We start from the raw sequence: 26774 nt of genomic DNA, 5'->3' as shown, positions 1-26774 counted from the left end.
GTCTTGCTGGTCCAGGGAGGGAAGCCAGATGGTTGCAGAGCATTGGCTCCCATCTGCCCCCCATTTTCCAACTCCTGGGGCCCTCCAGGGGAGGCTGCTGACGAGGTCAGGACTGGGGGGACATGGAAGGCAGCACCCAGAGCAGCCATACAAGGGCTGGGACTGGGCACTCACTCCATCCCGGCCGGGGGGCAGCTGCCTCCTCCTGTTCTGCCGGGTATCCCGCGGGCAGGCGGAGCACAGGGCCTCTCTCGGGGACCGGTGCCCACGGGGGACTGTCCTGCGGCGGCTCCGCCTGCCCAGGCCCGGTTATAAAGGAGGAGGAGGAGGAGGAGGATGCTCCAGGCACCGGACCAGAGTGCAGAGGGCAGCCGGACACCGGGAGTGGGTGAGTGCAGGCATGGGATGGGAGGGAGAGGGAAAAGGGGGCCTTTGCCTCGGGAAATGTGTCCCCTCACCCCGTCTGTCCCATTTCCACCCACCCACGGGTGTCCCTCACCCCTGGGTGCTGGAGCAGGGCAGTGGGGTGCCAGCCCCTTCCCAGCACTGTGCAGGCTGCAGTCAAGCCCCTCCTAGCTCAGTTTGGGGTGTGGGGTTTCCAAGTGAATCCTATTTCTCTGAGAGTCCCCTCACCCACCCCAAGGGAGGGCAGCTGGGACCTCAGCTGGCACCACCTCTTGCCCTCCTCACTCTGTGCTGGGGATTTTGGGGGGCAGGATGGGACCTGCACAAGGTGGAGGAGCGATGCTGAGACAAACCCCCGCACCCGTGAGCACATCCCTGCATGCCTCTGCTTCACAAAACCCTGGGAAGCCTGTTCCTGCCCCTCCTGCCTGCCCCTGCCCTTCTCCCTGCCCCATCCCAGCCCGCAGGCAGCATCCCAGCAGTTCTTCCAGCCCAGCTGGCAAAGACAGTTCCTTTCTTTACCAAAGTTTCGAGCTTTTCGTTCTCCTCCGTTTTTTATACATTTATTTTTCCTTGTTTTTAAAACCGAAAGCCCAGTGTTCCTTTGGAGCAGGGCAGCCAGAGTTCCCTCCGGTAAAAGCCAAACCCTGCCCCAACTCACACGGAAATTGCTACGGAATAATAACAAGGGCTGAGAAAGTCCCGCCGCGTTCCCCTTCACTGAGCTTTGTTTGCTCTGATTTATTGCCACCTAACACTGAAACTTCGGGGCTCTCCCTTCCTGGGCAGGCGGGCTTGGCACGAGCCCCGTTTCCAGAGCAGGGAACGCTGGTGGCCCCACACCCTTTCTGGGATGCAGGATGCATCTCCAGGGCAAAGTGCCCCCGGGCATTTTGTAGGCAGTGGGGACGTGTCTGAGCAGGCAAAAGTTGGAGGTGTTTCCCTAAACCACTGCTGGGCCACTTGTGGAGCGAGCGTGCCCGGTCTCAGAGGTGCTTAGTCAGGCTGGCAACCACCACAGTGATGCTGGTGGCCACAGCAGGGATGAGTTTGGGGGTAAAGGGAGGAATTAGTTTCGAAAGGAGCTGCTTGGGCTGGGCCCTTCTGGGAACTGCAACTGCCTTCCTGTAAATGCCCCAGCGAGGAAGGGACGGCTGAACTTCCCTGGGCAGGGACCCAGCTCGGCACAGCCACGGGGCCCCACGAGCAGGGAAATGCCGGTTGCTCAAGCCTGGGCATTGGGTGCTGCCTGCGTGGCAGCCCGACGGGCACAGGCAGGCTCAGGGAGCCGGATGCAGGTTGTGGGGCTGCCAGACCCCCTTTGCTCCTCAGCACGAACCTCAGTGACTGGGCAGATCCTGCTCTTGAGTAGCTCCAAGCCGTGCCTGTGGGATGCTGGCAGGATGCGGGTGCTGGGGCACACCCCGGCATAACCACATCACTCTGGAAGAGGTTCCCGGTGTGCCAGCCAGGAGCAGCCCAGCAGGGCGCCTTCCCTGCCTGCAGGAGCAGGATTGTGCTGACTTGGCAGCAGCATGAAAGTTGCTCAGGACAGGAATTGGTTGGCTCCACCGTCCGCCTCCCCCGGCCAAGGGTCAGCTGGCATCGCCTCCTCCTGGGGCCCTGGGATTCACAGCCTGGCCCCGGGTCCGCAGAGCCCCTTCCAGCTTGGAATCTCCATCCCTCCACCTGAGCTCCAGGCCTCTTCCACCGTCTCCTGCTGTTGTCTCAGATCCTTGATATCCTTGTCTGGAGGGTGAGGGGCAACGAATCCCCACGTAGGTGTTTCGTGCTGGCAGAAAACACGGGCAGCGTAATTGGGACAAATGCACCATAAGCATTAATTAGACTTGGGGCTGGGCTGGGCTCTGGGGGACAGTTCCAAACCCCCCAGCCCTGCAACCATGTCACGCCCAGCAGTGCCACAGGGCACTTGGGGCTGAGGTGGTGGGTGGCTCTCTGCAGAGGCCTGAGATGTGCTGGGTCGTGCCCGAGCAAGGCATTGAGCTGTGCCTTCACCACAGCTGGGCGCCTGCGCCTGAGTTCCAGCCCCCTGGCATTGCAGGGTGCTTGCAGAGTGTGGGGCAGGCTGCTGCAGGGTTGTCAGCATGGAGAAAAGGTAAGCTCTGATGGGTGCCCTGGCATCCTCCCATCGCCCAGCCACCATCGGGTGCACTGTCTGGTGCTCAGGCAGGGTGTCCTCCCTGGCTGGGAGCTGCAGCCTGGATGTGGCCATGCTGCTGTGGCTTTTCCTCCTGCTCCCAGCCCTCCCTTTGCTCCCTGCAGCCCCAGGAGGGATCTTGGTTCAACTGATCCTTCCTGATGGCTGCAACAGGGGCTGAGGGCATCCTGAACCCCTTTTCCTTTGCTTTGTCAGCACTATGGCTCAGTCCAAGGGCACGGTGGTCCTTGCCTACAGCGGGGGCCTCGACACCTCCTGCATCCTGGTGTGGCTGAAGGAGCAAGGCTACGATGTTATTGCCTACCTGGTGAGCTCTGTTCCAAACCCCATCACAGGAACCCTGTCCCTGGGAGCTGGGGGTGGAGGGAGTGCTAAGCTGCAGTCTGAGGACCCGAGTGGGTGACAGGGCTCTTGTTGTATGTGTGGCTGTAGGGGTGATCCTGGTCTCACTGGTTAACCATTGCCCAGCCTGCATGTTAATTTGTTGAGCTGATTCTGTGGCACAGCCTGTTTCTGCCAGATAATGACCCTCTGCTAATGAGGGCAGTAGATTAGGGCTTGGCAGAGGGGTGCATGGCCATCTCAGGGGGGAACCCCCCTCCTGCCCACCCTGGGTGGCCTCAAGCCCAGCCAGCATGGGCTCTGTTATGCTGTGCATGATGCCCTGTGCCAGACTGGGCTTGCACTCGGGTTTTGTGGTCTCCTTTCACATTCAGTCTTGGTACTTTTTCCTCCTTTCCAGGCCAACATTGGGCAGAAGGAAGATTTTGAAGCAGCACGAAAGAAAGCGCTGGCCCTGGGGGCCAAGAAGGTAACAGTGTCCCTCCCTCTGGGGTTCTGAGCTCCCCCTGCTCCCTGGTGTGGGGCTGAGCCCTGGGGTCTCACATATCCCATTGCTGGGAGGAGGGACAGCGCCAGTGAGAAATCCCTTTTCCAGAGCTTTTGCACCAAAGCCCTTTAGCAGCATCTAGGAAAGGGGACACAAAGGGACCTTTCATTGCACTGTCCCCAAATCCCTGAGAGGAGCGGGTTCTCCCCTTAGCCGTCCTCCCACCAGGACGCTCCCTCTGTGCCTGCAGGTGTACATCGAGGATATCAGCAGGGAGTTTGTGGAGGAGTTCATCTGGCCGGCAGTGCAGGCCAACGCGCTCTACGAGGACCGGTACCTGCTGGGCACGGCGCTGGCCCGGCCCTGCATCGCCCGCAGGCAGGTGGAGATCGCCCAGAGAGAGGGAGCCCAGCACGTCGCCCACGGGGCCACGGGCAAGGTGAGGGAGGACGGGGGCACAGGGCAGGGATTGGTCCCTTGGCCAAGCTCTGGGTGCACGGCGTGTTTTGTGGGTGCTCTGCAGGGCCGTGCAAAACTCAGCTGTGTTTCAACACTTCCTTCTCGCCTCTGGGATTTCTGTGCCCGATTTCGGTTCCCTCTCCCTGTCGGGAAGGCTGGAGTCAGAGCCAAACACCCTGTTTTCGGCAGCAGCTTGAAAATGCTGCTACAGACTGGGGCTGTCCAGGCCAGGAGCCAGCTGGGACTGAGCCAGCACCCTCCGTGGTGTTTAGGGGCACCCTGGGATACATGTGACTGTCCCAGTCCCTGTCCCGGTCCCTGTTCACATTCCTGTCCTCAGCTCTGGCTGTCCCGGTCCCTGTCCCCATCCTTGTCCCCATCCTTGGCTCTGTTGGTCCCTGTCCCTATTCCTATCTTTATCCCGGTTGTCTCGGTCCCTTCCCCATCCCCGCTGTCTCCGCCGACGCAGGGACGACACTTTGCCGCTAGAGGCAGCCAGAGACCGTAGAAAGGAGATGCTCGGGGCCAGTCCCTGCCCCGGAGAGGGGGAATCCCCCGCGGGGAGCGTGGCGGGGGCGTGGAACCTGCGAGCCGTGACCGTGGGCCATCCCCGGCACCTCCAGCCGCTGCCCGCACGCTGCCCAGCCCGGGCGGGGACACCTGGCGCAGGTGAGGGCTCAGTGGGTGAACCCAGGTCCTGCCCAGTACCTCCTCCTCTCTTCCCACGGGGACCCAAAGCGCAGCCCGTGCCCATCGTGGCCCAGGGGCAAGGCGAGGTGACCCCCTCGAGGGGTTACAGTGAGTTTGGGGCGGCTGGGTTTGGGGGTCCCCAGCTATGGCAGAGGACCTTGCTTAGGAGGGGGATGTTAGGTGCAGCCGGGAGGCTGTCGAGGTTCCTGCCAGCACCCCGGAGATAGGGCAGAGGGGCAGCTGGGGGGGTTTTATGACCGAAATAATTGTCTCTCCTCCTGCGGTGGGGTCCCTGCACCCCTTTCCCGTCCATCTCACCCATCCCCAGCAGCCCCCTCTCGGAAGCCCCCACTAAACGGTGCCGTGGAGTCACACACCCACAACGAGATGACGTCCCCTCTGCTCCCGGGTGCCACCAGCCGTCCCCGCTGGCTGGGACACCTTCGGTGGCTCCTGCTTCCCAAGCCATTAAGCTGCGGGCACGGGCAGGGACCGACCGCGGGTAACTCGACCCGGCTGCGGCGTCTTAAATGGGACCATCTGGGGTGTCCCCGCTGCCGGAGCAGATGGACGTGTTTTGGGCCTGTAAGGGAAATGAGTACTTTGGTGGACGGACTCGCCTGAGTGTAATAGTCCTTAGGGAATTCCCAGGCCGGTTGTAAATGTATCCTTCAGGCCAGGGCCGATAGGAGGGAAGGGGGGCTCTGTTTGCCCCTTGGTGCCGGTGGAAAATAGGCTTTGGCGAGTGCTATTCCCTTGGAGGTGCTAATAACTCCCAGCCTCCCTCCTCACCCCTTCCCGGCTACCTGGTGGTCCCTCATCAGCACAGGCCAATTAAGGTAAAGGGAAGTTCAGAGCTAATTAATTATGAGCTACTGAATCCTCCTGCTCACCACGGTCTTTCCTCCCACCTTGCCCTCTCTCTCCATGTGTCCTTTGATCCCTTTGGGGGGAAAATACCTGAATCTGGGTTTCTGTTGGTTCAGCTTTCGGGAGTGTCAGCCCAGGGCAGAGCATGGCTTGGGTGAGTCTGTGGTCAGCCTGTCTCCCTTGGAGCCTGGTGAATGAGCTGCACAGGGATTTTGAATGCCCAGCTAGCAGGAGCTCCAGGAAAGGTGGTTTGGGGTTAAAACAAGCCATGGAGAGGGACCAGGAGAGGCCCCATGGGACAGAGGATTCCTGCCCACTGTGCCTGGGGTCTTCAGTGTCGCAAGGGGAGCTGTGACTGAAGCCAAGCAGCACCTCAGAGGCTGCATGTGTGTGTTGTTACACACATGTGCACTGCCACACGTGTGCACTGCCACACATGTGCCTGCCCAGCAGCTCCTGAGCCTCTCAGCTCCCTGGATGAAGCCCTGGGGCTGTAGCAGAGCCGGGAGCTGCTGACTTGTCATCTGCACTTTTAATGTTCCAGCCTTTTTTTTTTTTTTTTTTTTTTTTAAGATTTCCTGCTAATTTTGCTGTTTCTTTCACCAAATCCAAACCTGTGTCCCTGTCAGGCAACATTCCTCTCCCGAGGATGCTGTATGACCCTGTGTGAGCTGGTCCAGGAATGAGATCTTGTCCCCCATCAGTGGGATCAGGGTGGGGAGCACCCACTTCCCAGCCCGCCCTAGTGAGAGGTGACTCCTCAGCATCTCCCATTCACTTTTCAGGGCAATGACCAGGTTCGGTTCGAGCTCACCTGCTATGCCCTGTGTCCCAAAATCAAGGTAAGGCACCTAAAATCATCCTACCTCCGGGCTCCTGGCCTCTCCCCAGCTGGTGGGGAATTCAGTTTTAACACCGAGGCAAGGGGCCATGCCTCACTTTAACAAGCTACCAGCTGCACACAGCGACGTTTTGGCATTTGAGGGGGCTCTAATGATCCTTAATTGACCTATTTTTACCCCAAACACCACGAGGCCACAGAGGAAACAGTATCAAGGCAGCTGCTGGATAATCAATGCTGCCTGTTTCCCCCCTGCATCCAGTGCCTGGTTAGGGCCAGAGGTCTGGGTTACTCCACCCTTGTGCTGGGAGATTAAATTTCATCTGGGGGACCAAAACCCTGTGGGTCCTGTCTCCGAGGGGCAAAGGGGGCCCAGGGGCTACAAGAGGGCTGGGGGCTTCTCACCTCATGCTCCTGCCCTCCCACCAGGTTGTTGCACCGTGGAGGCTGCCCGAGTTTTACCAGCGCTTCCCTGGGCGCCGGGAGCTGATGGATTATGCCAAGGTAGGAGCTGGTGTGGTGTGGCCATGGGGTGCTTGGGGAGGCCACAAGGTGCTCAGGGTGGCTGTGGAAAGCTCAGGGTAGCTGTGGGATGCTCAGTGTGGCCCCAGGAAGCTTGGGATGGCCACGGGATGCTCACCATGGCTTGGCAGGTGACAGCAGCAAGCCCTGCACAACATCCCTCCAGCACCACGCTGGAGCCTTCTGGTTGGGGTTTCCCCCCCCCCCCAGCATCTATGTTTTTTCTTCATCCTCCCTTTTTAAAAGCCCCATAATTACCTGGCTATTAATGGTAACCTGCTTTCCAAGGAAACGGGTCCCAGCTCCCTGACTTGAGCGGCAGACAAAGCAAACACATTCACCTTTGTTATCCCTTCCTTTTTGAAGTACAAGTTACAATAAAACATATTAGAAGTTTTGCATCAGGTTTTTATGTGCCCACCAGGGTACCTTTCTTTTTTAAGCGACTTCATGGAAATGCTTGACAACTCGGCTCAATCAATCAAAAGGGAAAAGGCAGCTCTGTGCATAAACCAGAAAATTGCTTCAGTTTTTAAATAGCTGCCTGGGTAATCTCTGGGAAGGCGAGGTGTGGAGCTGGAGGGATGTGGCCGTGGGGTGAGGAGCCCTCCGAGCCCATTAGGGCCGCCAGGAGAGGGTGGCGTGTTGAGGATTGTGTTTGCCATCTGCCGTTGTATTATGAAGGGGCGAGTTTACGAGAGCTTTCCATATGTTGCCAAACAAATTGTCAAGTAGGGGAGTTACTAAGAGCGCCGTGGTTTTATTATATGGAAAATGGAACACGTGTTTTGGGTTTGGGGGGTTTTGTTTTGGTTGTGGGTTTTTTTTTTTTGTTTGTTTGTTTGGAAGGGGGAGGGTGAAAGGGAAACGAAATGGATTGGGGCCCGGTTCCAAGAGGAAAGGTCGTGGGGTGAGGGTTCCTAGTACTTTTCAGTCTCTGGTTATGTTTAGTTTTAAAAAAAAAAGGGGGAATTTCTCTTCTTTTTCATGCTCAGGAGAGGGAGACGTGTGGCCAGGTCCTTTGAGCACCTGGATGTGCTTACCTTGGTGCTTGAGGAATGATATTTGGGGCTCCATTAGTACCAGGGAAAGGGAGGATCTGTGTCACTGCAGCACAGCTCTTGCCATGGATTTGCTGCCCAGGGGCTGGAGCCAGCTTTGCTCTGGCAGCAACCTGTGCCAGCAGCTGCTTCATCCCCACAACCAGCTGAGGCTGAAATAACTTTATGAGAAGGGGGAAGCTCTCGTGGGTGCTGCTCCAGGGTGAGCCATGGCTGCAGGCAGAGCCAGGTGGGACAGAGCCTGAGAACAAAATCCCTCTTTGGTTGTGGCACCTTTGGCTCCGGCCAAGGCTGCCTGGGCTCAGTAAATGTTGGTACGTGGGTCTGGACTTGGAGGATCCTGTTTGAAATGGAGTGAGGATGGGCTGGGGGCTGCCAGGAGGAGGCAGAGGGCTGGCTGAGAAAATAAATCAGCTGGGGCTGGTGGCTCATTATTCAGGTCGGAAAGATACATTTGTATATCTCAGGTGAGATAAGTGTGCCAATGGTCTGTCTCCTCTTCCAAATAACAAGTGATAGGACAAGAAGAAATGGCTTCATGTTGTGCCAGGGAGGGTTTAGATCGGATCTGGACATTAGGGAGTCCCAGGGGGTCCCGCACTGGAATTGTGGTGTGGGACCAGCAAATCAAGACGTGAGGCAATGTCCCTTCAGGACCAGAGCCGAGTCGGCCCCTCTGCAGCCTTAGGAGGCATTTCAGAACCTTGTTCCCATCTCGGGTGATAGATTGAGGACATGATGAAACAACCACAAGCATTTCCTTCCCCTCTTCCCAGCAAACAAGGAGCTTCTGCTCAGCCCCTGCTCCTCCGTCCCTGGCCAAGCCCTCGGCTGATGTCCCTGCTGTGATGACACTGACGTGCCAGGACACAGACACATCAGGGCACAGTGGGAGCCCAGAGCTGCCATCTCCACCCCTGTCTCCCTGTGGCCATCCCACAGCCGGCACATCCCATCTCCTCATGCCAGCAGGGTGGGACACATCCCCGCTGGCTCCAGTTGTCAGCCTGCTGCCGTCACCTCTCCTGCTAATTCCCCTGCGTATTCACCTCGTCTTCACAGGCAATTTCCCCCATTGAAATGTCAGTGGATAATTGAGCACACCAGTGACCTTGTTAGGGAGCCGGGCTCGGAGCAGCGCGTTGTGCCGGGGAGGCAGCCGGTGTGGGGCCGCCTGTCCCCTGGCATGGTGGGCTCGAGGTGCCCAGGCTCGGGGGGGACACCTCCACAGCTGCTTTGCCACGTGTTTGTGTTGCTGTCCCCTCATGGCAGAGCATCAGTCCTCCAGAGCATCCTGTGGATTTGGGGATTTGTGTCCTCGTCGCCTCCCCTTGCTAAGCAGCCCAGCTGGGAGAATCATGGAACATCCTGAGTTGAAAGGGACCCACAGGGATCATTGAATCCAACTTGTGGCCTTCACAGGACAACCCATTGTCCCACCATGTGCCTGAGAATGTTGCACCATCTTGGACCTGGACCTAGGAAAAACACAATGTCCGTGCTGGTGTCCCCATTGCTGGGGTTCATGGGGTGCTCTGGGGTCCCTTCTCAGCCTGTGGCAGGTCTGGGGCAGCCCTTGTCCTCCCATCCACACTGTGTCCCTGATGTCCTCATCAAGGTGGCCCTTGTGGTGGAAGCCAATGCTGCCTGGGGTCAGGGACACGGGTGTGCAGCTTGCTCTGTGCTGCCTTGTTGGTGATGATGGGTTGTGCCTTTGAGCTTTTGGGGGTGATCCTGGTGGGAAATGGTGCCAGTGGGGGTTGGCATTCCCTACAGGCTGTTTTACCCCCACTCTCATTCTCTTGGCAGAAACATGGGATCCCAGTGCCTGTGACACCCCAGACACCCTGGAGCATGGATGAGAACCTCATGCACATCAGGTGAGTGGCCAGGCAGGTGGGGAGCTTCTGTGGGGTGAGGACACAGGGTCTGAGGCCCCTATCCCCTCCATCCTTCGTGGCCCTTCGCACCTCCATCATCCCAGACCTGCTCACCATGGGTGACCCCCAAACCTCCAGCCTGGCTTTCTGCCCAGTTGTCCATGTCCCATGTGGCAGCATCCATCTCCTGGGCTCTCCCAAGCCTAGTTCTCCTTGCAGGGTTACTGCTAAAATGCCCTGGAGATCCATAACATGTATTTACTCCCATCCATGGGGTGGTGGGAGTGGGGCTGTCGTCCCGGTGGGGTTTGGGGTTGCAGTTTGCAGGTGCTACAGTGACTTCTCCCTCCTTCCCTGCCTGCTGCAGCTACGAAGCCGGGATCCTGGAGAACCCCAAGGTAATCGATCACGGCCACCCGGCCAGCGTGGCAGCCACGGGGCCGGGGGCGTCTCGTGTGTTTGCAGCCTAATTGGAAATTTCACGGCGGGGCCGTCCGTGTGTGCGGGGAGGCTCCGCCGCCCGCCCCGGCCCCTCCGCCTCCCCCGGCACGTTAATTGCCGCCGGCATGAATAGGGGAAGGGACTGTTTCAGGGTGACACTGGAGGGGACAATGTCGCGGGGCAGCAATAAAGGAGCAATTAGACAGATGAGGTGCTGGTGGGAGAGTCGGAGCTGGCGACGGGGGTTCGGGCTGGCCCCTGCAGCTCGCCCAGCCCTCCTCGCTTTCCCATCCCCTCTCTCTGTGGGGTAAAACCTGCCCTTGGATGGGTGAGGTGTTGGAAACAGTGAGGGCATCCATGGGGCCACCAGTTCTGACTCCCAACGGGGCCACGAGCCCTGTGGTGGTGCTGGGATCTGCTGCCAGGTGCTGCTGGGAGCGCAGCAACACCTCCGGCCGCTCCGAGCAGTGCTCGTGGTCCGGCCGCCCGCTGGCCCTGCCGGCGCTGTTCATGCTCCAGCGGGTCACCGCGCTCGGCGGCTACTTAAACTATCCATCAGCGCTAATTAGACAACCCGGGGAGAAGGAGGGGGAGGCAGGAGGAGAGGGAGAGGAGCCGCTGGAGCTCGGCGCCCGCAGCCGGCTCCCCGCAGCTGGGCTGACGCGTGCCTCCGGCGGGGGAAGGAAGGGGAAGGTGGAGAGGGGGTCCCGCTCCCCCTTTGGTGCCTTCCAGAGGGGGGTCTGTGGGTCAGGCTTTGCGAAGCCGGGTTCCCGTGGAGCCTCCTCTCCTCCAGGGGATCGCTTGGCACCGGGATGGGTGTTCGTGCCTCTAGCTGGAGCTGGCAAGGCACTGACCCGCGCCCCTCCTGACCCACCCCTCCGCACCCAGCACCTCTCCTCTTCTCTAGCGGAACACCCCCAGTCCCCAGGCTTTGCCAAGCCCGCTTCCTTCCCACAGCCAGCTTGGAAAAACGGGGCTGACCAGTGCCCTGACCCCGTCCCCGAGCATCCTCCGCTTGGGCATCTCACCCTCCGACAGCGCTGGGAGGTGACTCCCCTGAGCGCGGTGTCACCAGTGTCCCCTCCCCGGCCCGGGAAGCAGTGCCGGGCACCTGGTGGCTGTGGCAGGATCCGAGGTGCCAGGCACGGCGGGCTCCCCTCCCCAAACCCCCGGGACCTGCCAAACGCAGGGATTTGAAAGCAGATGGTTGAGCTATTTTCTGCCTCTGTGAGGCCCGATTGAAGGGCAATGAGGCAGCTAATGCGGAGAAAGATAGAAATTTACTTGCTTTAACTTCATATGGCACTCTGAAAGAGTTCATTCAGTCCCGGGCACAACAATATCAGCCGGATGAATAAACCATTTGCGGCATCGATAGCTCTGCATCATGGTTTACTTCATGGACCATTTGCTTCCAATTTCTTCTCTTCTTGCCCCGTTTTTCTTGCTTCTTTCTTCCCCCCTCCCTCTCTCCCTTTCCACACACTCTTCCTTTTTTTTTTTCCTTTTTTTCCCCCCTTTTTATTTTTTTTCTCTCCCCTTTAAAGATGACATTGCAGGACTAGCCCCCCTGCGGGGAGGGATAAATAGAAGGCATTGATACACTGCAACAAACTATTTGTCATTTGAACTGTGCTTTTAGGAGAGAGAATAAAAAGAGGACAGACTCACACCGTAATGATGGAATGCAAGCCAAATGTCACTTTTATTTCTATTTAGTTATTTTATTTAATAGGGGTTTTCATAGTTGGCTCGGAAAATTGGAAACTACCTGACTTTGACTTCCAATGTTTAGTAAAGAGTTTTTAATACTTTCCGGTATTTCTTCTCCCCCTTCCTCCATCTTTTCCTTTTGAACTCAAAGTTTTTCATCATCTCTCGCAGGTTCCTCTAGTTAATAAGTGTGATCAGGGCTAGGAAAGGCCAGACGATGTAAAATTGAAATCCACAGCCCGTGTAATCTGTGTGCAGGGGCACAGGGAGATGCGCCTGCCTGCCAGCGCCTCTCCCTTAAAACAAGGGAAAGGGGCAAAAATGGCATAAAATGGGAACTGAGGGGAGTTTTGCTGCAGCATATGCTTGGGTAGTTATGTCTGTATTCCTGGGATTTGACTGTGGATGCTGTTGGGATGTGCACCCCAGGGCTTGGGGTAAGGCAAGGGGAGTACCCCTGGTGAAAAGGGGATGCTTGCAGTTTGAGTAGGCTTCCCTCAGGTGCTGGCAGTGCTGCACTGTTTGGAGAAAAATAAATAGAAGTTTTCACTAAAATTCTTACTGCCCGTCTTTGAAAGTTTTAGATGAAAACTTCTGTAGAGAAATTAATTTTCCTTCTGAAAAGCTTATTTTATTTTTTTTTTTTTTAAAGCAACCACTTGGTTGGATTTTGGGGGGTTCTTTTCCCTGACTTGCTTTATACCTTGTCTTTTTTTACCTTGCTGGAAAGGAAGAGAAGGGAGAAAAAGGGATCTTGAAAGGTCCTTTCTATCCCATAGTATTCTATGAAGTGAGCAGGAGAAGAGCTGTACTTTAAAAACGAGAGGAGGAAGAGAGGGCATGTGAGCCAAGCAGTGGGTGGGTGGATGCAGACAGGGCCCCACTGCCCAGGGATTCCCAGAGCTCCAGCTCTCACCAGCTGGGTCTAGTGGGCAAATACCAGTTTGCCACCTTTTAAAAGGCTTCCTGCCTTGCCAACACGCTGCACATGCCCTGGGTGCTCTTTGCCTCAGTTTCCCCTCCACCTCCCCGAGCTGTGGCTGGGTGGGGAATCCCTTTGAAGACAGGAGTTTGCAAACACCGATCTGAAAGTATTTTGGGGTCAGCAAGTGCAGTCACATCATGGGCGAGTGCCGAGGGGGCACGTGAAATTGCAAAGCATTTGCTCTCTGGGACGGAGAGCTCTTTTTTATTGTATTTCTCCTCCCCCCCTTCTTCTGGCACGCACTTCAATTGCGGCAATTCACCGTCGGCGCCCGAGCCTCCGCTGGCCTGGCTCTGATGGAGATAAGATGCCTCTTTCCTATAAATCTCACAAAAAAACAATATACATAAAGGTTGATGTGCTCTGAAATGGGTTTTTGCTTCGCCGCTCTATTTTCCCCCGTGTGTATTAACCCCGGGAGCACCATGAAAGAGCCGGTGGCGCCTGGAGCACCTGCTGGGGTCAGGGCTCCTCATTAGTTTTTTCGGTCCCCGGCCGAGGTGCGGGGACACGCGGGCACCCGCCCGCCCCGCCGCTCGCTGCCAGCGTCCCGCTTTTCCCTGCCTGACTTGCTTCTCCGCAGCCATCCCGCCTCCAGCTGTGGGGGCGTTGGAGGAAAAGATGAGATCAAGTTGAGGGGAAAAATTGGCTGATTCTTCCAACCCCTTTGTTCCCGGGGCCCCGGTAAGCGCCGGTGGTGTGCCGCCCTGGTCCTGCGCTTTGGGATGGTGGGGTACGCTTTTGGGATGGGGGATGCACCCCGGGGAGGGGGAATTCACTGTGGGACGTGGGATGCACCGGGGGGATGGTGGGATGCAGTCTGGGGCTGGGAATGCCAGCAGTGTTGGCCATGGCAATGCCACTGACTCTCCCACCTCTCTCCCTCTCCTCACAGAATCAGGCTCCCCCCGGGCTCTACACGAAGACCCGTGATCCGGCCACCTCTCCTGACACCCCAGATGTGCTGGAGATCGAGTTTGAGCGGGGTAAGAGCCTCCTTGCTGCCAGACCCTTGTGCCTTGGTCCCCCCAAAGACAAACCCAACTTTCCAGCCAGGACCAGGGTTCCCTGGCAGCCAGAAGCATCTCCAGAGTGGGGGCACATGGGTGAACTCATGGCATCAGGGATGAGGATGGTGCTTGCAGCACACTGGGGCTCTGTGCAGAGGATCTGGTTAGATCCCAGGGTTGCTGGCACCCCTCTGAGTCCCCTCTACAGCCATCGAGGTGTAGTGGGCACAGGGTCTCTCTCCTGCAGGTTGGCACACAGGTGGTCCTGGGAACACACAGGTGACCCTGTTCAGTGTCACAGTCGAGGAGATGCTCCAACAGGATTGGCCTTTGGTACTATCAGTGTTAAACGAAGGAGACAGGGACACCCCATCACATTCCCGGGACGAATGGCAGGGCCCAGCCCCGGAGCCTTCACCAGAGAGGGGACACTGGGCAGCATCTCCCCCTTACAGCAGCCAAGGCCATCCCCGTGCCACCATCCATTCTGGCAGCAGCAGCGAGCCCAGCCCAGGCTGGGGGGGAAGCCCCGCTGGGAGGGGGCACCCCCTCCCCGCCGCCAGCATCCCTGCTCCATTATAACGATCCCCCTGCAAGGAGCAGCCCCCCCTCTGCCTTCCAGCAGCCCATTCAGCCCCTAGTTAATTTATTTGAAGTTTTAATCTAATTATTAACTATTTCAAAGGCTAAGCAGCTTTCACCAACAACGGCCCCGACAACGTCGGCTCTTCGCCGGGCGGACCCGGGCCAATACCCCGGCGGAGGATGCGAAGAGAAAGAGCCGGGGCGAGGGGAGGGCGCGGGGTGGGGGGGCCCGCGCCGAGAAGCAGCTTAAGGTTCATTATTGCCGCGAGTTACATTTAATAGCAATTTACAACTGAGTTTATAAACCCCTGGAAAATAGGGGGTTTAGAGGGAGGGGGGCAGTGGTGGGGAGCTGACAGCCCCCGTCACTAGACCGGGCTCTTGCGGGCGCCTATGTAATAAAGACTAGAAAGGGAGGCATTGAGGCTGATTGGCAACTGATAGTGCGTTAAATGGTAATGAGGAGGGCAGATGGAGGGGGGATTAGCCTCCAACTCCGCACCGCTTTTCTTTGTGGGCCCCGCAGCCCCCTTGTCAGCTTCCTAATACATTTATTGCTCATTTCACACCGCTAAAGAAAAATGCCTCTTTCTATTCAGCATTTCCCCCCCCTCCCCTCCCTCCTGGCTTTGCCCCTGCCCGGCGCCCTTAAAAAAAAAATTAAGGGGAAAAAAAAAAGAGGGGGGGGGGAAGAAAAGGTGCAATAATTAATTCATGGCGGGGAGCACCCCGCCGCGGGGTGCGTGTGCGTGCGTGTGCGAGCAGCCGTGCCCCGGTGTGGGGGTCCCCCCCCCAGACGCCCCCCGTGCTGGCGAGGGGGGGGGGGGGGCACGCATTTGTCACCGTGTCCCCCCTCCCCGGCAGGGGCTGGTGGGACAGAAGGTGCTGCGCTGTAAGACAATTGCGGAGCGTGAAATTCAATTAGTTAAGGGCCTGGTTGCAATTTCACAGGCCCTAAAAAAGAGAGAGGGAAAAGAGAGGGGAAAAGGGAGGGGTGACGTTTTTATGGCCTTTTTTTTATTTATTTATTTCGCCTCTCTCCCGAGGTGGGTCCCCCCTCCCCTCGCCTCCCCCTCGCACCAGCTTGGATATGCCTTTTTAAGAAGTTATTTAGAGTTCATATCTGTCACATCTATTTAACGCCCGTGGGATGATGTTCCGGGGGGGATCCTGACACCAGCTGATCCTGCCTGTCCTCGCTCCCCGCCTCCGCAGGTGTCCCAGTGAAGGTCACCAACATTGGGGACGGAGCCACTCGTTCCTCGGCCCTGGAGCTCTTCGTGTACCTGAACGACATCGCGTGAGTGCCACCCTGTCCCTTGGCAGCAGGGACAAGGGCAGACCCCCAGGGTACCCAGGGTGGGGTGGAAACAGGATGCTCACAGCAGGCACGTCCTGATGAGCCCAGGGACAGTGGTCAGCAGTGTGAGCATGGGATGGTCCCAGCTGGGTCCTAGTTGTCCCTAAATGCCAGCAAGCAGAGCTGGGCACCAAGGCCAGGAACACAAGGGAATAAATGCCCCAGGGTGTTGCTTTCGGTGCATAAGGAGGGTTAAAAAGTCCTCTGAACCCCCTCTGCATTTTCCACGTGCCCCAGCTGCACACTGGGTGAGGGCTGCCCTGCCCACTACAGAGGCTGAGCCCCCGGGGCACCCCCTGCCTGCAGGGCACCCCTTTGCCGCTGGTCCCAGCTCAGTCTCAGACCCCCAGCTCCCACATCTCACCTCTCCCTGGCTGCCCAAGGGGGCTCAGTGTGCCTTTTGGGTGGAGAGTTGGCTTTTTGGGGGCATGGAGATGTGCTGTTTGGGTCCACAGCCCCGTCCTCTCCCTGCCTCCACAGCAGCAGCTCCTTTGGGGTTTCCTGCCCTGTGCCACCCCATGCCCAGTTTCCGATGCCACTGGCACAGAACCATCCCTGGGGGTTTGCCCAAAAATACAGCAGCACCCACTTGCTCTTCCTAAGTGCCATCTGGCCCCATCAATCCTCCTCCATGCCCCTGCCTTTATTCCCCCTGGTGGTGAATGGGAATGAACTTTTCCATGTAGTTAATTTTCTAAATGTAATTAAGTGGTTTTAAAATTACTTTGGCTGTTGAGAATAGAGCTGTGGCATGTCCTGTCTCCTTGCCTGGTTTATTTTCCAGTGGCCCAAGTGCCATGGCTGCCTGTGGTGCTGCTGGCCCCAGGTCACTACCGATGGTCACCAGTGCTGCTCAGGAGCTGATCATGCTGCCATTTGGGGTTTGTCCCCCACTGTCCACCCCTCTGATCCACCTCTCACAGCTGCCCGTGTCCCACTTTGGGGATGGGGCTGCTGCAACTTCCCTTCTCCTCGCAGGGGCAAGCACGGGGTCGGGCGCATCGACATCGTGGAGAACCGCTTCGTCGGGATGAAGTCCAGAGGTGAGCCTGCGGGGCCATCCCTGCCCTAAACAGCAAAAAAGGAAAACCCTGGAGGGGGTGTGGTTCAGGTCACCCCAGCAGCCCTCGACCTTTCCCTCCCCATGAGCTTTTGATGGAGATTTCCCTGTGACAGAGATTTTTCGTTGCTCTCTAATGATGGCAGCTGCCCGCTCGCTGCCGGTGCCACTGTTTGCGCCAGCCCTGCGGTCCCAGTGCCACCAGGCGAGACCCATCTCCAGGGGGAAAAACACCAGGCTGTGGGTTTGGTGGGAGGATGCTCCTGGAGGGTGCCAGGCTCTGTAATACCGGTACAAAACACAGGAGGCTGATGTAAGTCGCTGAGGGTTTTTTTAAATCCAGTTCTTTGATTTATCTACACATTTTGGAGGCCGTGACTCTTAATATTGATCATCCATTGGGATCAATTCCATTGGAAACCTCTGGAGGCAGCAAGCTGCCCTGTGCAGAACTAAGTAACGAAGTGGCTCAGCTTCATTTCCCATCTCCTTGTCCCCAGTCTTTTATTTTAAATCTCGTTAATACCTAATTAGATGCTCCCTTTCTTTAAACTTGCCCTCTGTGCAGGGCAACAGCAAATATTCTGGTTAGATGCAGCCCAAGTTCTCCCTCCCTGCCACAGGGCCCTTCACAAGAGCATCCACCGCAAAAGGCAAGAAACAAAACCCCAAATCATTTGATCTGGGTTTGAATAATCAAATTAAAACCGAAAGAAGGAAGGAAAAGCCCCGACCCGCGCACGCCAGCCGGCGCATTTGCATTCAGGATGCTGAGTAATTTGTCAAAATCTATTTTATTTTTTTTTTAAGAGCCACTGACACGCTCTAGTGACCCTTCCAGCATTTAATAATTTCTCTAAACCCCATTTAACTGTCATGTCTGTCTACTGCATGACATTGCTGAGCGATCGCTGTGGTGTTTGTGCGCCGGCGGACGCGGCAGGACCGGGCGTTGTGGGGACAGCAGGGTGTGCACCGTGGGGATGAGACCTTGGGGTGGGCTTCCTGTGGGGACAAGACCTTGGGGGGGGGTCCCCCAGTTGCTTTGAGCAGGATCCTGCCCCTGGTTTTGCTTCTTGGGATTAAGAAAAACCCCTGAGAAATCTGCTCCAACAGATGTCCTGTGGGAGAGACGGAGAGCTGGGACGTGAAGGGGCTGGAACAGGAGGGGGCTGTGGGTACCTGCCCCACCCTGGGGGGTTTTGGGGTGCAGGGCAGCTCCAGGTGACCCTACCTCCTCGCTGCCAGGAGTATTTTGGACCCCAAATGGGCTTAGGGTCAGTGGTGCAGGAGATGGCAGCTGGGTTTGGAGGAGATGATCCCTCAAATCCCAGTGGTGTGAGGTGACCCCGCTTACTCAGGGTTCTGCAGGTTCCTTGGGGCAGCACAGGGACCCCGGCTCTGCTGGGGAAACTGAGGCACAGTCAACAGCAGGAACTGATCCCTCCATGCTGTGCAGGTGGCAGTGAAGGTGCCTCCTCTCCCTCATCTCCCAGACCCGAGGAGTCGGAGAGGAGAAAAATTCATTTGCATTGATTTTTTTTTACTAAGCTCCTAATTGAACTTCGTTAAGGCCTAATGGGCGAGGGGCACGTGGCACGAACCCGCACCAGCCTTTTAAGCCCTATTAACTCGGTTTTGCCATATTTGTTTTAGTGGGAGGAGGTGGCTAATTATGGGGTGCCAGGGAGTGGAGCTGCAGCCGGCTGGGGGGGGCACGGCTCTGCCGGGGGCTCGGGGCTGCTGTGGGAGCATGGCCCTGCCTCTCCCGCCTTTTCACATCCTCATTATCAAATTATCTTTTTAACTCCGAAGGGGGGCTAATTAAGTGAAGTAAATGAAATCAGTGGGGAGGAAGTGGGAAGGAGGGGATGGTTGCTGCCAAAAGCTGAGTGCTGCCTTTGGCTGGGGCTTTTCCTCCCCTTGGCTCTCTCCTTCCTTTTCCCTTTCCTCCAGTCAATGCACTGAGCAGATGGAGCAGGAAAGTGGAAAACCCCTTCCCTGCAATAAGCACATATCAGGCCGAGCTTGGCCTCGGCCCTGGACCAGGGGTAGAAATTTGGGCAGCATTTTCCCAAGGGCAGCATTCTCCCTGGGGAAGTCACTGCATCCCCTCCTGTCCCATGAATGACGTCGGGAGTGACAGCCTGCACTCAGCACAGCAAAATTGCTTGGATGGAGGTGAAGTGACAGCCAAGGTTACAAATTAGAAAATTTTAAGTAGCAGCAGCTGTCTCCTTGGCTGCCCCCCTCCATGTGTCCCCCCCCCCAGCAGCTCCAGTCCCCCCTTCCCCAGCAGTAATTATGGGGTGATTGAAGCATCACTGGGCTGCAGTGCTGACACCTCTGTCTTTTTCCTGTAAACACGGGGAGATGAAAACAGACACTTGGAGATGCTGCGAGTGTCACTTTGAAGGTGTCTCTTATCTCCTCGGCAGCGGCGAGGCTGGAGCGTGGCTGTCAGCTTGCCCTCCCCTCTGCCCTGGCTGACACACTCTGGTCCCCCATCCTCTAGGACCCACAGATGGGCAGAACGTGGAGGTCAAGGCACATACACAAATCATCAGCCCAAATTGGCTTTAACACCTCCTAAGGGGAAAAGAGGGAGTATTAATTGTGTTAGTGGTGGGCTCCACTCCGTGATCAGGGGCTGGAGGGGACATAGAGCTCTGTGCTCCTGTGCCACCGCCATAGGACAGCTGGGGTTTGGTGTTAACTTGGCTGTCTGCTCCCACAGCCCTGTCAGGACGAGGCTGCAACATCACTGGAGTAGCTGGAGAGGAGGGATTGGCTCTCCTTTGGGACAGTGGGATCATGTTCTGTGCCTGTAGGATGCTGGAATCATGGACACTGGTTGGGATGGGGTTTGATGGAAATGGCTTGGGCTGCCATGCAGAGAGGGCTCCTGTTGTGTCTGTGGGACTGTGGCCACTCTGAGATGGGTCATGTGCCTGTGCCACTCTCCAGGGCACTGAAAGAGCAGAGCCTGGTGAGGTTTTTTGCCATGGGGGTTCCCCTCACCCTCTCTCAGGGCTGGGGCTGATTGAGGACACATCCCCTTCACTGGGGATGCTTTCTTACAGAGTTTCTTTGTGTGTCAGCAAAACCCTCTGCCATTCCCATGTCCATGCCATAGCAGCTGCCTGGTGTTGGGAAGGGACCATCCCCAGAGGCAGACAGGAGGCAAGGACACGCTGATGGAACAGCCCTGGCCATGGACAGGTTACAGCCTTTCCCAACAGCCTTTCCCAACACAGTTGGTCCCTGCTGGACCAACTCAGTGTTTCCCCCACCACCTTTCCACCCACATCTGACCAGGACAGGAGCACTGCATGGCCGCACCCCTATTTAAACTCCAAGTAACCACATTATGCAGAAAACAAGCCCTGAACAGCTGGAACAAAGGAGCAGCTTTCTGAAACAATTAAGCATCCTCCATCCCCAGGCCTTGTGCATTGAGGGGAAAGGGGGGGGGGCAGCAGGAAGGGACTGGGGGGGCCCTGCCAGCCCCAGAGGAGGTTTCCCTCCCAGCCCCCAGGTAGCCTCTTTGCTTCCCAGCGGACGTGTGGGGCTCTTTCTCCCCAGCCGAGGGGAGAGGAGGGTCCTTCAGGCCCCGCGCTCCCCGTGCCTGTGCCCCGCGTCGTTCCGCTAATTACAGGTTTTCAGCCGCAGACCGTTGGGCACGGATGGGTGGGGGGGATCGGTTCCCAAACCCTGTCATTTAGCCTCGTCAGAGTGCCTCTTCAAAGAGGGGAATCTAGAAATTTTCTCCGCAAGGTGCGGAGTGGACTGTCTCGGCCCCAGCATGAATATAATGACAGATGCATTTTACAGCGAGCTGGGGCTGAATGCGCTCGACCACGGCTCCTTCTGTCAGCCAAGTCATTATTTTTTGTCATTTGCTGACAGTTTTGGTCTCATTCGTTTCTCTCTCTTTTTCTGCTTTTCCCCCTGCCTGGAAAAATGGGTAGGTATCTATGAGACCCCAGCGGGAACGATCCTATACCACGCGCATTTAGATATCGAGGCCTTCACCATGGACCGGGAAGTGCGGAAAATCAAGCAGGGGCTCGCCTTGAAATTCTCCGAGCTGGTGTACAACGGTATGTATGGTCCTTCAGCCTGGACCTGCCACTGCAGCCTCCTCCCAGCCTTCCTCCTCCTCCTTTGGTGCTGCCGGAGGTTGCAGGTCCCACCAGTGCGTGCGCTCAGGGTTGTAAAATTCAGGTGTGGATTTTGAGGCTACTCACTGGGGGAAGAGATGGGTTTGGGCTGAGCTCAGTCTCACACTCTGCCTGCTTTCCTGCCGAGGGAGCTCCGTGCCTGCCTTTGGGAGGCAATGCTGTCTTCCATGAGGTGATGCTCCCAGCATCTCTCCCAGCCCAGTGCCACCACTTCCTCCCAACAAACACATTTGGATGTCTCACAGGATGAAGTTCACCATCCCTTTGTCCCCCTTCCCCAGCTCTCACCTCCAACCCATTCCATCTCTGCCTGCTCTCACCCCAAAAGGACTCAAACACTCTGGGGTATGGAGCACCCAAGCTCCCAGCATGGCCATCCCTGCCATGGGATTTGAAGCCAGAGACTTCTTCCTGTGCCCTGGCACGGGGGTGTGGCACAGGGGCCCCTCGAGGTGCTGGGGGCTGCAGGATGGAGGGTCCGGGCTGTGCTATGTGATGCACAGCCCACACAGGGGCACTGCGGGTTGGGGCTGCAGGAGGGGCTCCCAGCCTGGAGCAGGACAGCACTGCCTGGAGAGGGCTGGGAGCCTGAAGGGATGAGGGGACACTGGCTCACCCCTGCAGTGAGGGACAGAAATGAAGCCCCGTGTCCTCCCTCCTGTGGAGCAGCTGCAGCTCCAGCTCATGGGTTGAGTTTGAGGGGCCTCAGCTCAGCCCCCCCTGTGCTGCAGGGAACAGCTTCCTGGGCCAGGAGGCTGCCAGGGCTGGGAATGGCACCCTGGGAAGGGAATCATCACTGCCCTGGGGATTGATCTCTGAATTCACCCCAACCCAGACACTGGTGCTAAACTGAAGGAAGTGGGATTAGCCCAAAATGTCATAAGTGGACTCAAACCCCTACTGCCCACACCTGGGTGCTCAGCTCAGAACTGACATCCCTGGAGACCCCACAATGGAGAGATTCCTGCCCCCATCCAAACAACACTTTCATAGGTCCTCATTTCTTGGGCTCTCAGTTCCTCCTCCCATCACTTCTCAGGTGTTTCTAACTGCAAGGGGCTGAGATGATTCCCATGGGATCTTTCATGGGAAGATCCCCTGTAAATAACCTGAGTGGGAGCTTGGGCTTTGGGCAGCAGCAGATGCAGCAGGACTGGGTCAGGCTGTTTCCCTGCACTTTCTGGTGCCTGCGCTTGTCACCTTCCCCTCTAAGGACATTCCTTCCTGCATCTTCCTCAGCAACTGGCATTTAATATCTGAGCCCCTTTGCTCCTTAAATTATATTTTAGGGCCCCACAGGGGCTGCAGAAGTCTTGGTTACCTTTCCCTTAGATCACAGCCTCATTTACACTCTGATGACACTCCTGTCTCTGGCCATTTTTGTTAGACTTTGACCTGGGCTGCCTTTATTTTGACTATTTTTTTTTTAGTTCGGGCATAAACCTGTTTGTTTATTTCTAACCACTCAGTTGTGCAGCCACCAGGTTAAAGAGCCACTCAGGGGATCGTGGTTTTGCTTCTCCCTCCCTACCTCTGCTAGGAAAAGGCTGCTGTTTCCCTTGCTCCAAATGCTGAATCCTCAGGGATTTTCAGCATGGTCCTAGACTTCCCTGGCAGCCAATCCCAAATCCAAGGAACAACCCCAACAGTACCCCTGGATCCCCATGCCAGAGGCTAGGCTTTCGAGCTCACCTTCCTTTAACACTTCATTATTGCAGCCAGTCCATGTTTTTAGGGGAATTAGTGTTTATCTTCCGCCTGTTCCCATTGATCCCATTGTGGAGGGGTGGCTTTGAAGACGGTTCCATCCCGGCAGGTACATCCAGGTGCGGAAATGCCATTGTCCCCCTGCCCACGTGGTGATTAGGGCAGGATGGTGGGAAGGTCATTAAGGGGGATCGCTTCCAGTGTCTGCGGTGGGGGGGGTAAGGACAGGGGGGATGCTTTCTCCCACCTGGAGCTGTCAGAGTCAGGATTTAAGCAGCTGGTTATTATTTTAATGTGTCTGGGGTTTATTTTTACAGGGATGCAGCAGCCCTGCATCATCCTGATATTAGAAGAGTTGTACCTGGAGGGTGGTTACCAAAACCAGGGGTTTATTTGCCTGGAGCCAGAGTTCCTGCCGATGTGGCAGTGCTGGTTGCAGGGAAGGGGGTCCCCAAGCCCCTTGGCCGTGCTGTGGTGGGGCAGCTGAGGGCAGTCTGTTCAGGGAGGTGGTTTCAGGGGTGAGGGGCTGCAGGGGTGCTGTGTCTTGGAGCGGGGCCACACAGACCCCAGGGACGAGGCTGCAGGATACGGCCCCACTCGGGGGGGGGGGGGGCTGGCGAGGCCAAACAACAAAAGAAATTGTTTGTTTCTTTAATGGCTTCGGCCCCGGAGCCCAGCTGGGAAGGGAAAGGTGAGAGGCCACCGGTGTTCGAGCAGGGAGTGAGATGGGAGAGATAAAACCTGGGGGTGACCGGAGGGCTGTGAATGGGCTCTTTCTCTCTCCACCTCTATCTCCTTCTACATCTCCCAGGCTTTGTTCCAGGTCTCCAAGGGCTTCCCAGCTAATTACCCCGCTTAGAGACAGAAGGGGCATGGGGGTTGGCAGGCAGGACCACAGCCCCTCCATGCACTGTGGTGGCCTCTGACTGGCCATGCCAACGGCTGTGCCCACAGGATGTGTTCTGGGGGGCCGTGGTGCACTCGCTGTCTGGACTCAGAGGGCTTGGGGGGGTGTCAGAGGGCTGCTGTCTCCACCTGACCCTCCCAAGATGGCAGATTTCGAGTGATGGTTTCATACCTACTTAACAAATCTCTTAATTTCCATGATCAACCCCTGATGGAAGGAGAATGGTCCCGTGGCCTCTTCTCCACCAGCTCGTTCCAGCCTCCTCTCCCAGTGGGATCCCAAGGGCTGCCAAAGGGACACACATGAGGTTCTCTCTCTCAGAGCTGAACGTGGATGTCCCAGCTCAGCATTGCCCTCTCTCATCCCTTCCTGTGGAAATTACCCAGGGTCTGCCTCGCAGGACTTAGCCTGGGGACCACCATGGGCACCGCAGGGCACTCCAGCCTGCCCCATTCCCACTCTGACCCTGCCTCCTGCCCGCAGGGTTCTGGCACAGCCCCGAGTGTGAGTTCCTCCGGCACTGCATCGGGCGCTCGCAGGAGCCCGTGGTGGGCACCGTCCGTCTGTCTGTCTTCAAGGGCCAGGTCTACATCCTGGGCAGGGAGTCCCCACGGTCGTTGTACAACGAGGAGCTGGTGAGGTGAGTGGGGCTTGGGGGGCCCAGGGTGGGCAGGGGTGGTGGCAGCAAGAATCCCGTCCCATCCTGTCGCATCCCGCCTTGTTGCATCCCATCCTGTCACATCCCATCCCATTCCCAGTGGCACCATCCTCTGGGCCCAGCATCCGGCCGAAGCACGAGCCATGTTTTTAAGTCAATATTAATTTTTTCCCCCTCTGGCTTTTCCCTTTTCTCCGCGTTGTTTTCTCTCTCGCTCGTTCCCCCCTCAGCCCTCCCTCAACCCCTTTCAATCTCTCTAAACACTTTATAAGCCATAAATACACCCGAATGAGTTTAGATCAGTCGGAGTAAATGTCAAATTATCTTCTCTCTTTCTCTTCTCCGGCTTTTTTTTCCCCCTTTCCCTCCCCCTCAAAATCAACAGCTCCTAATAATCCATCCCAACCCTTCATTATGCTTCGCACTCTCACTTGGAGAGATTAAATGAATAAAGTATTAAAAAAAATATAAAAAAAAAAAAAGAGGGAAGAAAAAAAGGGAGGATGGAGGGGGGTGGGACAGAGGAAAAAGAGAGAGGGAGAGAAAAGCAGGGGCACTTATTCTCCCTGTGTCTCCAACCATTTTCCTTTTCTTTTTGATTTCTACATCGCTGGTTTGAAAGCCTTTGAGTGACGGCGTCACAGGAACCCGAGAGAAAGCTGTGAGAGGCAGAGCTGTGTGGAAATGCCTCTGCACAGTAGGTAGAAAGTAACGTAATTATAGAGCAGGTCAGAACCACTCGAATGAGCAAAAATAAAAGCACAGAGGTTTTTCTGTAGCCCGTCAGGGGAGGTAAAATCGTTGTAAACTCTTTATTTTTTTTTTTCTTCTTTATTTCCCTCCACTTCCTTCTTTCAGGTTTGCAGTTTCTGGGAAATGAGCCGTGTGTTTTGGGGATGTAGGAGACCATTGGAGTTGGGATTCAGTGGGCGGCTGCTGCTCTGGGGAGGGAGATGTGCTTGGTGTCGCACCAAGGCCCCGGCTGCCACAGCCATAAACCTCACTTTGGTGCTGGGGATGTCCCTGCCCGGGACCCTGTTCCATGCCCAGGGCAGTGCCTCCTGCCCAGGATTCCATTCCCTTTCCAGGGCAATGCCCTGCCTGCCATGGGACAGGCATACCTGGGGCATGGCTCCGGGACAGGGTGAGCTTCCCTGCTTGGTGCCAGAGCACGAGGAGGAAGGGTGATGAGGTACATGAAGGACTACATGAGGAATTTGGGGCTGTGTCTCTAGCAGGGCCTGGGGAACCTGGGAATGGCCACCAGAGTGGTCCTATGGCTCTGCTGCTCCTGAGCCACGTGCCCCTTCCCCAGGGCTGGCTGGGACCCTGCCCCAAGCCCCCCACACCCACCAGCAGTGGATGAGGGGCAGCAGCAGCATCAGGAGCAGCCAGCTCAGGGGTCACCCACAATTCTCCCTTCCCAAAGGGCAGCCCTGCTTCCCCTCAGGAATCCCATCCCACTGTGCCTTTCTCTCCACAGCATGAACGTGCAAGGGGACTACGAGCCCGCTGATGCCACCGGCTTCATCAACATCAACTCGCTGAGGTCTGTGGGGCAGAGAGGGACCCTCCTCAATGTGTGTGTGGGGGAAGCCCCCAGCATCTTTCCCCTTCCCCATTCAGGCTCTGGGGGTGCACCAAGCCCCCCCCCCGAGCTCCCCCTGAGCAGTGGGGTGCCACCAGCCCTGCTTAATTACAGTCTTCCCCAGCACAGCCAGCCTCACTATTTTACTTATTTCTCAGACACCCCCCCCCAACTCTAGGGCTGTAAAACACGCTGCATTTACATAATGGGCTCTTAATTTTTCCATTGCCTGTTAACTGCTTTGTTCTCCCCCATCCTCGATGTCCCCCTACTCCTCTAAGATAAATTAATTACATTATCTCGTGGGGGGAAAAAAAATAATTAAACTGTACAGGCCTTAACAAACGCCTGCTCTTCACGCCCCCTCATTCTGCTTAAATTAATTGAAAGGAAATGTGTGTTATTACTGTTAATTTACAATTAATTTTTTTTTTTTTTTTAAATCCCGGTTTCCAGGCTGAAGGAATATCATCGTCTCCAGAGCAAGGTCACCGTAAAGCAGGATGAATAGCAATCAATCGCACGCGAGCCTTCCTCTCCCCTTTCTAATTTCTCTAAGAAGTAGCACTAATTGTGGTGGCAATTTGTAATTGTAACTCGTGTCTCTCCGGAGCGGAGCCGCGGCGGAGGTGACGGCTTTGTTATGGGGCGGCAAGTGAAATGCAGTCGGGAGGGGGGGTGGAAAAAGGGTTTGGTCCATCGGAGGAGAAGTGGGGAAAGAAATAAACCCCCAGCCACGCGCGGGTCCGGCACTGAGAGCCGGGCTTTATTCCTGCCTCGTTTGTTTGCTCCTCTGGCCCGGCGCTTCCCCCGGCCCGGCTTTGTGAAGTTGGTGAT

General features: G+C 56.6%; 1 protein-coding gene across 4 annotated transcripts; it reads left to right on the top strand.

Annotated features, from left to right (window-relative positions):
• The first annotated feature begins 84 nt into the window (after positions 1-84).
• Positions 85-26774, top strand: ASS1 (argininosuccinate synthase 1). 4 transcript variants are annotated; one of them, XM_051807818.1, is made up of 16 exons: positions 1912-2161; positions 2471-2524; positions 2783-2894; positions 3330-3398; positions 3667-3855; positions 6221-6277; positions 6706-6780; positions 9669-9739; positions 10107-10137; positions 13774-13864; positions 15689-15773; positions 16812-16876; positions 20865-20996; positions 24175-24331; positions 25833-25898; positions 26394-26774. In XM_051807818.1, the coding sequence occupies exons 1-16, from the start codon at positions 1941-1943 to the stop codon at positions 26446-26448; spliced, it is 1530 nt and encodes a 509-aa protein (XP_051663778.1). In that variant the 5' UTR covers positions 1912-1940; the 3' UTR covers positions 26449-26774. The 4 variants fall into 4 exon arrangements, with proteins under 4 accessions (XP_051663775.1, XP_051663778.1, XP_051663777.1 ...); XM_051807815.1 differs by lacking the exons at positions 1912-2161; positions 2471-2524 and adding an exon at positions 85-388 and having other exon boundaries at positions 26394-26773; XM_051807817.1 differs by lacking the exon at positions 2471-2524 and having other exon boundaries at positions 1917-2183; positions 26394-26742.

This window comes from Manacus candei, unplaced genomic scaffold (genome assembly GCF_025592945.1).
Source record: "Manacus candei isolate 608988 ecotype Guabito, Panama unplaced genomic scaffold, ASM2559294v1 h1tg000071l, whole genome shotgun sequence".
Classification (NCBI taxonomy): Eukaryota; Metazoa; Chordata; class Aves; order Passeriformes; family Pipridae; genus Manacus; species Manacus candei.
Note: the sequence above shows the minus strand (reverse complement) of the source record. Positions and strands in the feature narration are given on the sequence as shown.